At 33.3% G+C, this 16,098-nt stretch overlaps 2 protein-coding genes across 2 annotated transcripts; one reads left to right on the top strand and one right to left on the bottom strand.

The window, feature by feature from the left end:
• Window positions 1–5,854: 5,854 nt before the first annotated feature.
• LOC105964528 (large ribosomal subunit protein uL1x) lies at window positions 5,855–8,079 on the bottom strand. The gene is made up of 6 exons (XM_012989034.2): window positions 7,997–8,079; window positions 7,840–7,876; window positions 7,259–7,478; window positions 6,705–6,870; window positions 6,203–6,408; window positions 5,855–6,091 (listed from the first exon to the last, which is right to left on the bottom strand). The coding sequence occupies exons 2-6, from the start codon at window positions 7,842–7,844 to the stop codon at window positions 6,038–6,040; spliced, it is 651 nt and encodes a 216-aa protein (XP_012844488.1). The 5' UTR covers window positions 7,845–7,876; window positions 7,997–8,079; the 3' UTR covers window positions 5,855–6,037.
• A 3,648-nt stretch (window positions 8,080–11,727) lies between these two features.
• LOC105964527 (uncharacterized) lies at window positions 11,728–16,030 on the top strand. The gene is made up of 7 exons (XM_012989033.2): window positions 11,728–12,045; window positions 13,551–13,663; window positions 13,839–13,910; window positions 14,334–14,369; window positions 14,890–14,935; window positions 15,123–15,210; window positions 15,787–16,030. The coding sequence occupies exons 1-7, from the start codon at window positions 11,967–11,969 to the stop codon at window positions 15,893–15,895; spliced, it is 543 nt and encodes a 180-aa protein (XP_012844487.1). The 5' UTR covers window positions 11,728–11,966; the 3' UTR covers window positions 15,896–16,030.
• The last annotated feature ends 68 nt before the right edge of the window (window positions 16,031–16,098 follow it).

The raw sequence follows: 16,098 nt of genomic DNA, 5'->3' as shown, positions 1-16,098 counted from the left end.
AACATCGTCTTTTTGTTGAACTTTCCCATTATCGTTCTTCTTTCACTACCTCATTCGAGTTAGATATATTTTCAAATGAGTATCATTATCCTATTTTGACTCGTTTGAAAATACTTATAATCCTCACTCAAGCCCAACCTTAAATGAACAGGTGGAAAATGAACAGGTCGAACACGAACTGCCCAGTTCTGAAAACGAATCCCTTGCTCCTGCTCCGCTTGAGGATCTTACAGACCCTACACCACCTCGCCATTCAAATAGGGTAAGATCTATTTCTACTCATCTACTTGGCTATCATTGTTACACCATTGTTGCCACTTTGCACGAGCCTCACATCTATCATGAGGCTTCCACTGACCTTTTATTGCAGAATGCAATGAGAGATCAGGAACTTGATGCATTATCTAAAAACCATAATTAGGATCTTGTTACTCTCCCTCCTGGACAGTCTGTTGTTGGATGTAACTGGATTTACAAGATCAAGACTCACTATGATGGATCCATTGAGAGATATAAGGCTCGTCTGGTTGCAAAGGATTTACTCAAGAGTATGGAATTGATTATGAGGAGACATTTGCTCCAGTTGTTCGAATCTTCTCAATTCGCGCTCTCTTGGCGGTTGCCGCTGCTAGACAATGGGATCTATTTCAGATGGATGTTAAAAATGCATTTCTAAATGGAGAGCTAGCTGAAGATGTCTATATGCAACCTCCGCCAGGACTATATGTTGATCCAGACAAGGTCTGTCATCTTTGTCGTGCACTTTACGGTCTTAAACAAGACCCTCGAGCTTGGTTTGCCAAATTCAACTCCAGTATATCTCATTTGGGTTACTCTGCCAGTTGTTATTCTACCTTATTTCTTCGTCGTACTGACAAAGGCTCCATATTTCTCCTCTTATATGTGGATGATATGATCATAACTCGTGACGATCCTAGTGGAATTCAAGAATTGAAGGATTTTCTAAGTCAATAGTTTGAAATGAAAGATCTTGGTCACCTAAGCTACTTCTTGGGACTTGAGATTACTCACTCTAAAGATGGTTTTTACATTACTCAAGCCAAATATGCATCTCAACTCGTATCTCAAGTCGGACTCACTGATAGCAAGATCATTGACACTCCAGTTGAACTCAATACTCACTTAACTCCCTTAGGGGGCACTGTTGAGTGTAGTTTTACGTTCAATACGTTTACTTTACGTGTATCTTTTGTTTAGATTTAATTATATTTGTGCTTTAATTGATTGATTTTGTGATTTATAGGTGAAAAACGAGAATTAGGTGTCCATGAAGGAAAAAAAGATCAAAAAGAAAGGAAAAAGTTGCAAATAAGGAAATAAATCAAATTGGAAGAAGGAATCTCGCCACAGCTTTGGCAGTGTCCACCATTTCGAGCATATCTCTCTCATACAAACTCCAAATCAGCTGATTTTGGCGGCAGTGGAAAGCTAATTTCAAGGGCTACAATTCTTATTCACGTAACATTCCAAAATTCGGACTCCATCATGGCGAAAATCGAAGAACAAATCCTGGTGGGGGAAAGTGGCGGAAATTGATTCCTATTAGGTTTCCACTACTTCCTTATCAAGAAAAGCCTATAAAAGCAACAAGTCCTTACACCATAAGCACGAATTTTACACCAAAAACACGAGGAACGAAGATCAACAAAGACTCAAGCATAGTTTTTCTTATTTAATTTATTTATTTTATTTTCTTTATCATAAGAATCACGAGTAGCTAAGTCTTTAGTTTCTAGGATTTTATTTTGAACCATATGTGGGATTTATGAACCCAATTCTATGATTTTGTGCAAGTTTTAATTCCGGATTATTTCTTCTACTTGTTTTATTAAGTGCATGAACTTGATCACTTTATGTGCTTTTATGTTATTGTTAATCGCATGAATCGGAAGATCGGGTTAATAATTAGAACGGTGGTAGTAGAGCCTTTGTGGTATTAACATAGGAATATAGTTAATCTCTTAGGTAGCCATTATTGAGATTTGTGCTTAATGTTGTGTTCTAGAATTAATTGCGTAGGAATACAGTAATTGAATCTAGAGTATTAGAATCGTAATACATGCGGAAGCGGGTTATGATTAATTTAGCATCTCAGGTTAATAATCCGAGTTAATAACTTGCATAATTGAAGGAATTGGGGAATTAATAATCACATAGGGGGAAGAATAAAATCCTAGGCTTGTCAACTTCGTTTTAAATTGCTTTCTTGTTTTTGCTTGCTTTAGTGAATTTAGTTTATTAATCATTTTTCGACTGCGTAGGGTGGGCTTGATAGCAATTGGTAGAATTTAGCGTCAAGGATTAGATAATTAAATATTCTTTGTGGGATCGATACTTGGACTTAAAAATCCACTTTATTACTTGTACGATACGTGCACTTGCGTGTAGGTATTACCACCAATAGGCACACTATTGTCAAACTCATCACTTTACAGACGTTTGGTACGCAGTCTAGTCTATTTTACAGTGACTCGTCCGGATATCTCATATGCGGTTCATCAAGTGAGTCAATATCTATCTGCTCCAAGATCTCTTCACTATGTTGTTGTTCTACGCATCCTTCGATATCTAAAGGGTACTCTTTTTCATGGTCTTTTCTACTCTACTGAGTCACCTCTAGTCCTTCGAGCATTCTCCGATAGTGATTAGGCTGGAGATCCCACTGATCGCAGGTCCACTACTGGTTATTATTTTCTTCTTGGCACATCTCTAATATCTTGGAGAAGTAAGAAACAAACATTTGTGGCCCGATCCATCACTAAAGCAAAATATCGTGCTCTTGCCGATACCACATCTGAGCTACTTTGGCTTCAATGGCTTATCAAGGACTTAGGAGTATCAACATCTTCTCCCACTCCTCTTCACTGTGACAATCAAAGTGCTATCCATATTAGTCAGAATGATGCCTTTCATGTACGGACTAAACACATTGAGATAGATTGTCATTTTATTTGTTCACACATTATTCAAGGTGTTCTTAAGCTCTTCTCGGTTTCTTCAAAAGATCAACTTGTAGATATCTTCACAAAGCCTCATCCTAAGGGACGTCATCGTGATTTGGTTTAAAACCTCAAGCTGCTTTGTCACCCTCCTTGAGTTTGAGGGGGGGGTGTTAATGTGTATTCTTGTAGAATAAGTTAGGGATTTGATTTGATATTTTTACATAAGTAAGGAGATTAGATTTCATTGTAATTAGTTATTTCCTTGTATACCTTTCAATTTTTCCTCAATTCTCATAACACAAATGTAGGACTTATTGTTCACTAACATGGTTTACCTTAACGTGATAAAGAAGTATATAACGATTGAAGTTTCGATGTCATCGCTACCTCATCAAGTGCGAAAAGATGGGAAGAAGGGCTCAGCTCGATCGACGGAGATGAGGTCATTTTGAGCATCGCGAGCAAAGAATGGTTGATGGACCTAAATCTACAGTTGTTTCCACTACGTTAGAAGAAAGGAGCCTCGCCAAATTGGGAATCCTAGTGGAGTTCGTCAACAAGACGATCTTGGGAATCATTTAAAAAAAAATGAAAGAATTTTTTTTTGGACTAAGCCTCAATTAGAGAATAAAGATCATGGTAATTATTTTTCTCAATCTCATTCAATTCATGATACTAAATGCTATTGGTGTTTGGGTTTTGGTCACATTACTTCACAATTTACAAACAAGTTAAGCTTGTTTTCATGGAAAAGTGGAGATGTTAGATCCGTTTCGAAGAAAAAGGGTGATAGTTTGCCATCTCCTAAGATGGATGATACTTTCACTTTTTCAAATGGGACACTCTAGCAGTCACCACTAAGAAAAAGAAGGTTTAGATTCGAGTGCGGATCTTTTTGAAACTTGTTGGTGATTTTTCAAACTTGTTGGTGATTTTTCAGGTGCGCAAGTGCATGTATCGTTTACAAGTAGTAACTTGGACTCGTGAGAGTCAGGATATCGTACCCACATGGAGCAAGTTATTTTCCTACTTCTAAGTACTAAATTATCACTACTTACTTTTATCCAAGCAACAAAATTGAGTTTTGATTTATTAATTCTTCGACTATGAAATATAAGTAAATAACGAAAGGCAAATAGCGAAGGATTTAATCAAATTGTTAAAAAAAAAACTTAGGATCTCGTCTTCCCCCTATATGTACTTGATTAATAAAATCCCTAGTCATGCAAGCTAATGAATTAATTTACTAAACCGGAATACTCGATTAATTATAAACATCCTTCGCAATGGCTAATCCTAACATGCATAACTAATCTACGATACATCTATGCAAATCGATTAAAACATTAAGCATTAAGAACAAATTCCGATTACGACTGGTAAGGAATAAAGATATATTTTTATCCTATGTTCATGCCAAGAACATCAATTAGATAAAATTAACTCGAGAGCTCTTCTACCACGGTTCTAAATAATTAAAGCAATTCGTCAATTAATTCAATGAAACAAATCACAAATTGATCAGATTCAAGAAATAAATTAAGCACAGGGTGAATAAATAAATAATTCATAAAACTTACAGAATAGGTAAATTAATCCAACAAATCCCACCTAGGGTTCTAACGAAATCTAAGATTACGAGCTTAGCTACTCATGTTGTTCAAAGAAAAATAATAAAAATAATAAAATACACAGTTTTAGAAAAGAAAGATAAAAAGAGGAACTATGATAAAGATTTGTCACGTCTTCGTCGTCATTTCTCCGTCTTCTTTTCCTCTTTCTCCAAGTTCTCTCTGAATTTTCTTGCTCTAAAAGGTTGAATTTTCCTGCTCTAAAAGGTCTCAACCAACTTGCCTTGGAAACCCTCATTTTATACCTAAATTCTGGCCCAAGTTTCCAGTTAAAATTAAAATTTTCGCCAGATTTTCTTCTCGGACCGCGGTATGAGAAATAACACTAAAACTCCGCGGTCCGAGCCAACAGAAAGTCAAGTTTATTTTCTTCTCTTCTCGGACTGGGGTCTGAGATTCCTTCACGATCTTGAGACTAGGGTCTCATAAAGTCACGATTTTTCATCCGATTCTCTCGGATTTTTGAGTTGTTTTAGTCTCCTACCCTTCTAAAATTCGAATTCTTCTTTTTTTCCTAAATAGTCAATTTGAAGACGGATTTATCATATCAAATCACACAAAAGTTCAACCGAAAGTATATGTAATTAAGTGTAATTTATACACTCAACAAAGGTGGGGATGATACGATCCAGTCAACTACCCGAGTTAGTGTCGAGCTAACCAGGTTACATACTCTTCCAATGCAAGTCGAAGAAGATGGAGACGTGATGCACATAATTAATAGTTTGCATAAGTGGTACCATGTGGATGAACAATCTTGCGATTCGATCGATTATTAATGGGGATAGTTCCACTAATCACGTGATGAGGCAATACATCATAGCAAAAATTGAGTTTGTCAACTTCGGAGTATTCTAAATTATATGAGCTGCGACGGATAAATGATAACAGAGAAGCCCGATTGCATAGGCATTACAAGGATGAAGTTCTTTGTGAGGTCGTTCCGACTTCCGATAGTGCTTTGGTTCATAAGCCATTTGGCACCTACACTTGGTCACTTCAATGTGTAAACCTATCAAATTATCTTTACTCAAGAAATGAAATTCATTTGGTTCTATAAATTGGCATCTATATTCGGTCTCCAATGGCTGCTACCAGAGAGATTTCAAAGAGCAAATACACACGTTGATAACACGTGACATGCAAAGATTCCATCTCCCAAAACATTTCAAAGCACACATTTTCTATCACAAGGTTGGCTATTATATCATGAACTCGATATAATCATTTAAAAACGCTCAAAAACTAGAAACAAATGGCAATGAAATCAAAATAAAACAAAATCCATAAAAAAAAAGGTATCCCTCACAATGTAACCATAGCAGAAAACCAAAGAGAATCCCATTTCTGGAGAAAACATTTAAATCTATGTTAATCTCTTACAACCTTTTTTGTCCTAAGCAAATAGGAAACAAAACAAAACAAAACTCAAATTCAACTTCCTTAAAAGACCCGTTGAGGACGCCCCATAGTGCTCTTCAAGTACAAGCATCTCACCTGAGATACAAAATATAATCAAAGAATATTTCAGTACAATATTTCAAGGAACAAAAATAATACAAACTAGGTTAAAAAAATAAAAAAAATAAAAAAATAGAGGTGTCTTACATTTTGCCAATTCTTCTTCAATAGGGAAACGAGGAAGTTGACGCTCATTTGCACATTTTGGAAGATTTGCTTCTCCTCCATTGATAGATTTCCAACAGCAACTCCCATGCAGAGCACCTTCTTCAATTGGAACTTGACAGTCGCCTTTGTCTCGTTCACCTTCGCTTCAAGAGATTCCTGGTGAGACACAAGGGTCGGGAATTTACCTGCATCAAGCATACTGAAAAATAAGCAAAAAAGGGACAATATCTTACAAATTACGAGAAATAACAGATACACATAAAGATTAGCATATAAGTTTCCAACATAGAAAACAAGAAGATGGACCTAAATATGAAACAAACAACAGGATATTTTAGCAGTTTCTCATCTTTCTTGAATTATTAACTCGATGGAAAGATTTGCAAACATTTTGTTTTCAATTTTAAGATTTATAGTTTGAGTAATTATTACCACACAAGATGAACTAGTCTTTCACGTGCATTAGACAAAGGTAGTTTACCTGCTTTGTTAAGACCGGGACCTAAGAGACGGGGAATCTGTTTAATGACAGCTTCGGAGGCCAAGAAAGCATGGTATTTCTTTGCAAGTTTTTTCACCAACTTCTTGTTCTTGTTTAGCTTCTTAAGAGCTTCCACATCCATGGACTCGAGACCAATCTTAGTGGCCTGAAGTTATATCATTGAAAAGCAAAACAGCATCAAAGATTAGAATCCATGAATCAAGTAGAGTATTAGTAAACAAAAATAACAATACAAAAATCTATGTAATAAACAGATACAGAGCCCCAAAAAACAAATTAACCAATGCATTATTAAGTTATTAACATTAGAAAATCAAGAAAAATGACATGCTACATCACTATTTTCTGTATATCATGTTAAGTATTTATTCATTACAACCACAGAACTACTTAAGCTATGAAAAATTTACCAAGAGCTTTTGCGTTGTCAAAGCACTACAGAGTAAGTGATAAATCAGAGACAATAGATACGTCGACATTTCATCTTTGGATAATATTAAAACACTAAACGGGACCGAGTGATATATATATACCTCTTCAACATGCTGAGCATCACCAAGCATGCAAATCTTCATCTTGGGCCTCGGGATATGGGGCAACTTCACAGAGCCACTGAAACGCTTGTCTTTTTGCGGGTCGTAGTTCTTGAGTCCAATCTGGAGCTCAATCGTCTCGGTGAACTTACGGTTCTTCTCCTTACAATCTGCAGCAATCTGGGTGATTGCTTCCCTAACGGCATCGCTCTGAAGCTTACTGTATATACATTACAGTCAGGAACAAAAATCAGCACATACAACTTCAACATTTGTGAACACAACTAACCCTAAATCACATGCTTCAATTCACCGAAAAGACTGAACATTTCTTTTTATTAGAGACAAAAACAAAATCAGCACATACAAACTTCAACATCCGTGTGTGCATAATAAATCTGCACTAATTCAACAAACCCTAAATCACATCCTTCAATTCACCGAAAAGACTGAACATTTCTTCTTCATTAGAGACAAAAACAGAATCTAAAAGGTATGCATATACAGAATACAGATCACAAACAAAACTATAAAAAAAAAACTAAAAATCAGAGGTTTAATCCATAAATGATTCATCGTACCTCATGATTCCCGAAGCCTACGAAAACGAAGATTAAGCTGTGAAGAAGAAAAAAACCCTCGTCAGTAAATATGCTTACACTGAGACGCAGGAGAGAGAGAGAGAGAGAGAGAGAGAGAGAGAGAGAGAGAGAGAGGGGCGAGGGGGGAGAGAGAAACCTTAAGAGAAAGCCTTGATTAGGGTTTGTGAGAGTGTCGATGGATTTAAGAGGAGTGGTGGAAAATGAAACCCAGCTCAGTTTAACTCAAGGCTATTATTGGGCCCAATTAATTGAAGACCATTTGATTAACTCTCGGCCCAAATTAATCCTACCTAACTTAAGCCCGTTTATATTATTTATTTGTTTTTTAATTTATAAGTACAGTAAAACCTCGATAAATTAATAGCCTCGCTTAAATAATAAATTTTTTTGGTCCCGACTTGGGGACAACGTTCTTAATTAATAATTCACTAAATTTATAAGATAATACACAATCGAAAATTTTAAGAAGCCCCATATAATATATAAATTAATAACGCATAAAAATAATTCTTAAATTACATGGTACATCACATATTTTGTAGATCTATGAAGGCTTAATACAATACAATTTAATTGTCGCTTGTTTCTTATTGAAGTTCACATTATCATCAATCTTGTCCCTCACTTTTCTTACCATGGTTAGAACTTTCGGTATAGTTTTCTCATAATTCAACATAAATTGTTCTATACCATTGTCGTTTTTAGAGCTTCCGTTTGTGAAACGGGCTCTCTAGTGCATTGAACTAATGATACAATAAAAATATACATGTAAAAAAAATAAAAAAAAATACATTTATTGAAAATAATAATAAAAATAATTTCATAAATTAATAAGTTATTAATTAATATATAAATTAATGATTATTAATTTATCGATAAGTTAATTTTTCGCTAAATTAATGAAATTTTGATGGTCCCAACTGTATTAATTTATAGAGGTTTAACTGTATGTACTTATCGAGCTTTTTTCTTTGGACACAGCTAAAACAAATACCGTTTATTTCTTACTTCAATACCATCAACATAAAAAATAAAAAATAAATAGGTAATGACATTAATACCCTTAATAAAATCATACCACACAAATTTTATGCGTGATATTGATTTTCATTAAGGGCTCGTTCGGTTACCTATATTGGATTAGATTGGATTAGATGAGATTGGATTAACTCCCTACTGACTAATTAATTATTTAGTCAGTAGCATGTTCGGTTTCTTAGATTAGATCTTCTATTAAATTTGTTAAATTTAGTTACTATATATGAATTGTCTATAAAACCACTTAGTTTAAAATAATACGATATGATTTTAAGGATAAAATTGTCTTTTTCCTTTTTAATCACCCCCTATTAAATTAATCTCTGGGGGAGGGGTGCTACTAATTTAATGCAATAGTAGCATCTAATAGCGGGCTTTGATTTTAGTAGCGGGTTTAAAAAAATGTGAATCTTGTCAACCGAACGTGTTATTAGCCCCTACTATTTAGTCAGTAGCACCTTATAGCAGTAACCGAACGAGCCCTAAGGGTAATAATGTACCTATTTTATGTTGGTGATTATCAAAATTTATTAGCAAATAAAACGGTCTTCACCGCATTTGGCTCAATCCCTCCGAAAGTATTTTTATTCCGCCCAACATAACAATACAACCCTTTCAACAACTTGATAATCTACATTTCTCTTAATCGATCTCCAATTTAAAATTCGTAAAAGTGAGTACTTGTTCTAAGATAGATCGATTGAGATAGAAATAAATAAAAACTGAAAATCGGCAGTGTTCGATGGATCCACGAATTTACTCGAGCCCCCAATTTTGATTTTTTAGTTCTTATCTCTTGTTTATTTACCGAGAGTTCTTTTTTTTTTTTTTTTTTTTTTTGCACTTTCGGGTTCATTTACCCAAAACTTCTTCAGTTTCGGGTAAATGAACGATATTTTGTTTTTCCGTTTTTTACAAAATGTATATGAAGTAAGACTTTGAAAATGATTATTTTTTACTTTAGATCTGTTGTTATACGAGTAGTTAGGATAAACAATTATGGAAAATATGCACCAAAACCCATGTGTTAGTTTTATTGCGTAGAATCCTAATGTGTTTTATTTTATTCTGCATGAAATACCATATTCCGTTAACAATTAACACCTTTGACTATTGATGGGATTTGTGGCAAATTTTTCGTAACAAAAGGAGGTTTGGTCATTGGTGCATGTTTTCTTCAATATAAGGGGGATTTATGCAAATTATTCATTTAAAATTCGAATTACTTTTTCAAATTTAGCCGAACACATTTATTAAATTGCAATATGAAAAATTAAAGACTAATGGTAAGGATGAAGTTTCTAAAAAAGTATTTTTTTTAATTTTGTCGTTTCCAATTCGAAATTTTAAATTTTAGAACATTTTTTCTTCATTTGGATTTCCAAAATTTAATTCTATTTTTTTACACAAAAACAAAAGTGTAACTAAATAAAATTTTGAAAATTTTCAATTTTGGATAAAAATTGAACTTAGGAATGTATTAAAATAATATTATTTCAAAACTATATAATTATAGTATCAAAATTGTTACATATTTATATAATTTAGCTTGGGTGTATTATATGTAAAAAGAATATAAATAATATAATATGAAAATTCGAATTTAGTTTTGATATAAATAATTTTTAAAACTAGACTTTGAAAGCTTGAATTAATGTATTTGACTTAGTTTGAAAAGTAATTTGAATTTCAAAAAAAATAAATTATATTTACAAAAATGCACTTGTACTGTTAAAAATATGCACAAAACTTCCTTGTGTTACAAAAAACTTGCATGAAATTCTCTCAATAGCTAACATTTTTAATTATTAATGAAATAAGAGAGATAAGATGAAATAAAACACGGAGAGATTTTACGCAATAAAATTAACACAATGAGGTTTGGTGTATGATTTATATAACAAGGAGGGTGGGTGTTTGGTGTAGATTTTCTTAGATAGCATACAATTTTAGTTAATTGTTTTTGACTAAAAAGTTATTTAATCATGATTTACTATTATGAATAGTCAATTTTCTTTTAAATTAATTATCATTTCAGGCTTCAACATCTTATATATAAAATGCTAGGCAATATTCCTAAGAAACCCTAATGGTATTTTTGTAATTATGTATTTTTAATTTTTTTTGTATTAATTTTCTAACTATATATTCAACAATTATCAAAATTGAAACTGAACCGTGAAGAATACTTGCAACTCTATCTCCTATTTTTCTTTAATATATTTAAAATCTTAAGAGATAACGATATAAATTCAATTTGTTAAATATTAACCAATTTGTTTAGATTATAAATCTTACTACATAAGATTTAAGAAACTAATGTTATATAAAATATGAATAGCATTACATTCTTAAATATTACTATGATAGTGTATTATATTTTTTTATAATGTATTAAATTGTTCAAATTTTTTTCACTTTTAAAATACGTTCCCGTGCATCGCACGGAGAAAAAATGCTAGTGAATATTAAAAAAACCTTCATAAATGAAATTAAAAAAATTAAAATTTCGAATTGGAAATGAAAAAATTAAAACAAAATTATCACGGGTCTCACTAACTCTGTGTTAATTACTTTATTGATTAATGAAATTTTGTGTTTGAAATAATTAAATGGTAACAAGGATATCAATATAAAAAAAAGTTATTAATTCATCAATAAAATTATTATAATACAAGATAAATATTTTTTTGTCCAAAGTCACACCACTAATATGAAATTGGAATATGATTTATTATATATATTTAGATTTTGGAATTTTTAGATGCAATAATAATTGTTGTACTTTTTGGTATTTTTACTTATTAAAACTATTTATTTAGTACAATTACCACAATTAGGTATTTGGGTATGAAATTAAACAAAAAATCTCGTCCCAAAATTCCCATTTTCTAGGGTGTCCCAAAACGGAGCCTTCGAAATAAATTTTCCGATTTCACTCTCTTTCACCCTTCGTAAATTGTAACACCATTTGGAGCGTTTCGACTCAGAACAGAGAGAATACAGCGAGAGAAGAAGAGAGAGAGAGAGAGAGAGAGAGAGAGAGAGAGAGAGAAGAGAGAGAGAAGATGGGTTGGATCGGAGAGCAGATCGATTCCATCAAATCCTTGAACTTCAGACAAGTCCTCACTCAAGCCGTTAGCCTCGGTTCGTACTCAATATTTTGCTTTTCTGTTGAGATTTTTGCCTGTTGAATTTTTGAATAATGTCAGCTAGGTTTCTCTATTCTTGTTTTTTCCTTTTCTTTTCGGCTTCGGTTTTTTTTTTGTTAATACTTTGGAAATTCAAAAGGGCTTCTTTTCAATTTTTTTTTTGGTTTTCTGTTTTGAGTAGTTTCAAGTGTGGGTTTTGATGATTTTATGTTAATTCTTTTGCGGTTACTTTTTTAATGTGCGAAAGAATGAACGGAACGGAACGGGTTTCCGAGGATACGATGGAGAAGACAAAATTGGGGAGATGAATTAAAAGCATCTTTCAAATTTTTAGATTGATATTTTCTACATTTTTAATTTTGATTAAAGATATGGTAAATAGCATCTAATCCCCTTGCGGTTCGACTCATGACCCCGTTGTAATTTAAGCATATAACTCCTCTATGTAGTCTTGAATCATTTTTCGTGTGTTTGCAACATTGAGTGAAGTGTTTGTAAAACGTATTTACACAATCGTTGAAGAGCTCCGAAAATTTAGTATTTTCATATCCAAAAATATTAGTTTCATTCATAAAAAAAATTAAAAAAATCAACCATTCAGATTTCGGATTATCATGATTTAATAGGGAAGAAGATTGTGATTCTAATAGAGGTTGTCCTGCCTTGTGATTCTTTAGTGTTAAGATAATTAGCTTCTTTATCTATTAAGGCCTTGTTTGGTTGGGGAGATTAGCCATGATAAACTAAATAATTGGACTTTGTTTGATGTTTGGTATCCCAATAACTTACCGGGTCGACCCGCAAATATTATGTTATCATGGCTTATCTTGCCTTTTAAGCATGTTTTTTGTTGGACCTTCCAAGGTCCAACCAAACAATTGGGTTTCATTAGATTATTTAGTCTTATCTTGGCTAATCTTATCTTGGCAACCAAACGGGGCCTTAGGATTAGAATACTAAGTGGGTGATGGGTGGGGATTTTATAAGTTAAAAGAGCGGGTATTTTAAGAGTTTATACTTTGGTAAAAATCCATTACTTCATAATTGGGTGTGGGAATAATGCGTTCAGTTAACTTAAACGCAAAAAAATTGACGGATATCATCTATTCAAAACCACGTAAGGGGTTATGTGCTTAAATTACGACCATAAGGGGGTTGGATGCTATTTAACCTTAAAAATATGCAATTACGTGTTTTTGAACCATGACTTTTTGTTTGCTTATGTGGTGTGCATATTAAGAAGAATTTGAGAAATGTAGTAAACTCTTTTGCCCATTCATAGTTGCTACTCATTCATGCCAAATGTATGCACACACACACACACACGAATCATCATTTTACAAAATGGTCCTCACAGCAGTTCATTTGATTTCGTCTATGGATCTTGGATTTGTGGTACCTTTATTCTGTGTAAAAATATTAGTTTCGTTTTTTGTTTCTGGGTTTTGCATGGAAGAAGTATATGACCCAATTACCCTTATTGTTTCTAAAATATTCCAGGTATGATCGTTACATCCGCACTTATTATATGGAAAGGATTAATGTGTATTACTGGCAGTGAGTCGCCTGTAGTTGTCGTGCTGTCTGGCAGCATGGAACCCGGTTTCAAAAGGGTGAGTTCTTTCATATCTTAAATGCGTGTGAGATAATCTTTAACAACTTTTTAATAATCTGCCGATTTTCAATACACGGGATTAAAATCACAAGCTACTGCTTTTGATGAAATACTTTGTTGTTTATTTACATATTTTTCCCTCGACCCTAACTTCGTAATTTACATTCTTTCAGGGTGACATCCTGTTCTTGCACATGAGCAAGGACCCAATTCGCTCTGGAGAAATTGTTGTGTTCAATGTTGATGTATGTGGTCCTTGTATCATATTCGTTTCTGCGTATCGTTGCATTTCTAATTTGCTAGCCCCCTATGCTCGTTTATTTGTCGTTAGTTCATGATTCAATTTTGCCAATTTGGAGAGACAAGAAATATATTTTCTCCGTAAATGAATCTACTAATTCAGAGCTTTAGTCTCATTTTCGAAACTTTTTGAACGGAAAACTAGAATACAATTAGTGAGGTATGAGAAAACTTGATGAAGAAAAGATGTATCACGGTCTTTCTCCTTTAGAGCTTCATAAAGAAGAAAGACCGTATTTCAATTTATCTCGAAAACTTTAAATGATGTTATCAATTTCGTACGTGTTAAGTAGGCATTTAGAATCAATCTTCTTGTTATGTTCTTTTTTTTTCTGAAACTTATTTCGATTATTTTTGCTTACCAACAGGGACGTGAAATTCCTATTGTCCACCGAGTTATCAAGGTATGATTGGTGTTATTTCTCTCCTTTTCTCCGTCCATATGTTTCAATTAGCATAGGACTATCTGCAAAAGAAACATGACACGGTGTCAAAGTTTGCTGTTAAAACATGCAAGCATTATTTATTTATTTATTCTGTTGAATTCATATCGACATTCTTAAAGCCGTCGACACATACATATTACATAAATGCATTGATTTTAGTGTCATGTCTTTATCAAAATTTATTCAGTAGTTGGGTTAATCTCACATCAAACGAACACGTGAGACTTTGACTTTGCTACTATATTCTAGTAGTCGTTAATTATTTCAAGTGACTAGTGTTGTGGGAATAAATGTCTTTCTGTATATTATTTTTCTCCCAACTGCAGTACAGGAAATTCATAGTGATAAGAAGCACATAATGCCCATATGAGCACTTATTCTTGCTTTATAAGCAAAGGCACTTTGCCCTCGTGCTCTTTATTTAATTTTTTTTCTTTCTCGTCTTTTACGCTAATAGGTATTATTGCTATTTTCTTAGGTTCATGAACGCCAAGAAACCGGAGAAGTTGATGTCCTGACTAAAGGTACGCTTTTGCATAATTAAATTATATATAGTTACAGACTTTGTTACTCCTATATTAGACGTATGAGCAATGCCACATAATTTGTTAAAATTGAGTGTATTCAAAACCGTAAAGTATGATTCTTTGAGGTTCATTTGAAGCGAATTTGGTGTTAATTTTATGTTTGTCTGCCCGTTGATTTAATCAGGAGATAACAATTTTGGGGACGACAGACTTCTGTATGCACAAGGTCAGCTTTGGCTGCACAGACATCACATTATGGGACGAGCTGTCGGGTAAGTGCTGTTGAAATTGTTTGCATGACATTTCCATGTATATGGTTCATTTGATAAATATAATGATATCTGATTTCTCCGAGATGTAGTCAAGAATCGAATGTGGAAACCATAATAACAGAAAAGTAAGTCCCAATGAAGATAATCAGTGCCGTGGTTCTCTAGTGTTTTTGGGTTCGGTTTAAATTTGGCTACACTAAACTGAACTTGAAGTCTTAGGTTGGGTAGGTTTGTTGGTTTGTTTAGGATCCACTCGAACAACGCAAAAAAAAAATAAAAAAATCACGAGGCAATTTCAGCACACAAAATCTGTCATAACCCTCTTAAAGATTTACACACATCATTACTTTCAATTTTAGCAAATTTCTTTAGTGTAAAAATTATCCTTGTTTAAAGATTATCGAGTCTCACGATTCAAATCGTTTAATTCTACAACATTGCTTTATGTTCTAGAAAATCTACTTTTAAGTGTAGATTAAATCGCTCTCTCATTATTGCAATTGTTTATTTATCTTTCTCCAATTTTTTATTTTTTATTTACTAATAAACGTACATTTTGTCTACGCTTGTTTGCAGATTCCTGCCTTACGTAGGTTGGGTGACGATAATCATGACCGAAAAGCCTATAATCAAGTATATATTGATAGGCGCTTTGGGTTTGCTGGTCATTACTTCAAAAGAATAACAGACTATGAAATTTCTGGAGATTACACAGTTAGACCAATTGCTGATGTCACTTAAATACACTGGCAAATTTTAATCCCTGATTTTGTAGACTGAATTTATTGACTGAAATCGTGTTATGTTCTTGAATTATTAACTCCCGACACATGTTCACACTTCTTTTGCGTGGCTGTATGCATATCGTTATGGTTTCGGTCAGCAAAA

Source organism: Erythranthe guttata, chromosome 7 (assembly GCF_056151865.1).
Source record: "Erythranthe guttata isolate IM_541 chromosome 7, IM_541, whole genome shotgun sequence".
Taxonomy (NCBI): Eukaryota; Viridiplantae; Streptophyta; class Magnoliopsida; order Lamiales; family Phrymaceae; genus Erythranthe; species Erythranthe guttata.
The sequence above is the reverse complement of the archived record's forward strand: the minus strand, read 5'-3'. Positions and strand labels throughout refer to the sequence as shown.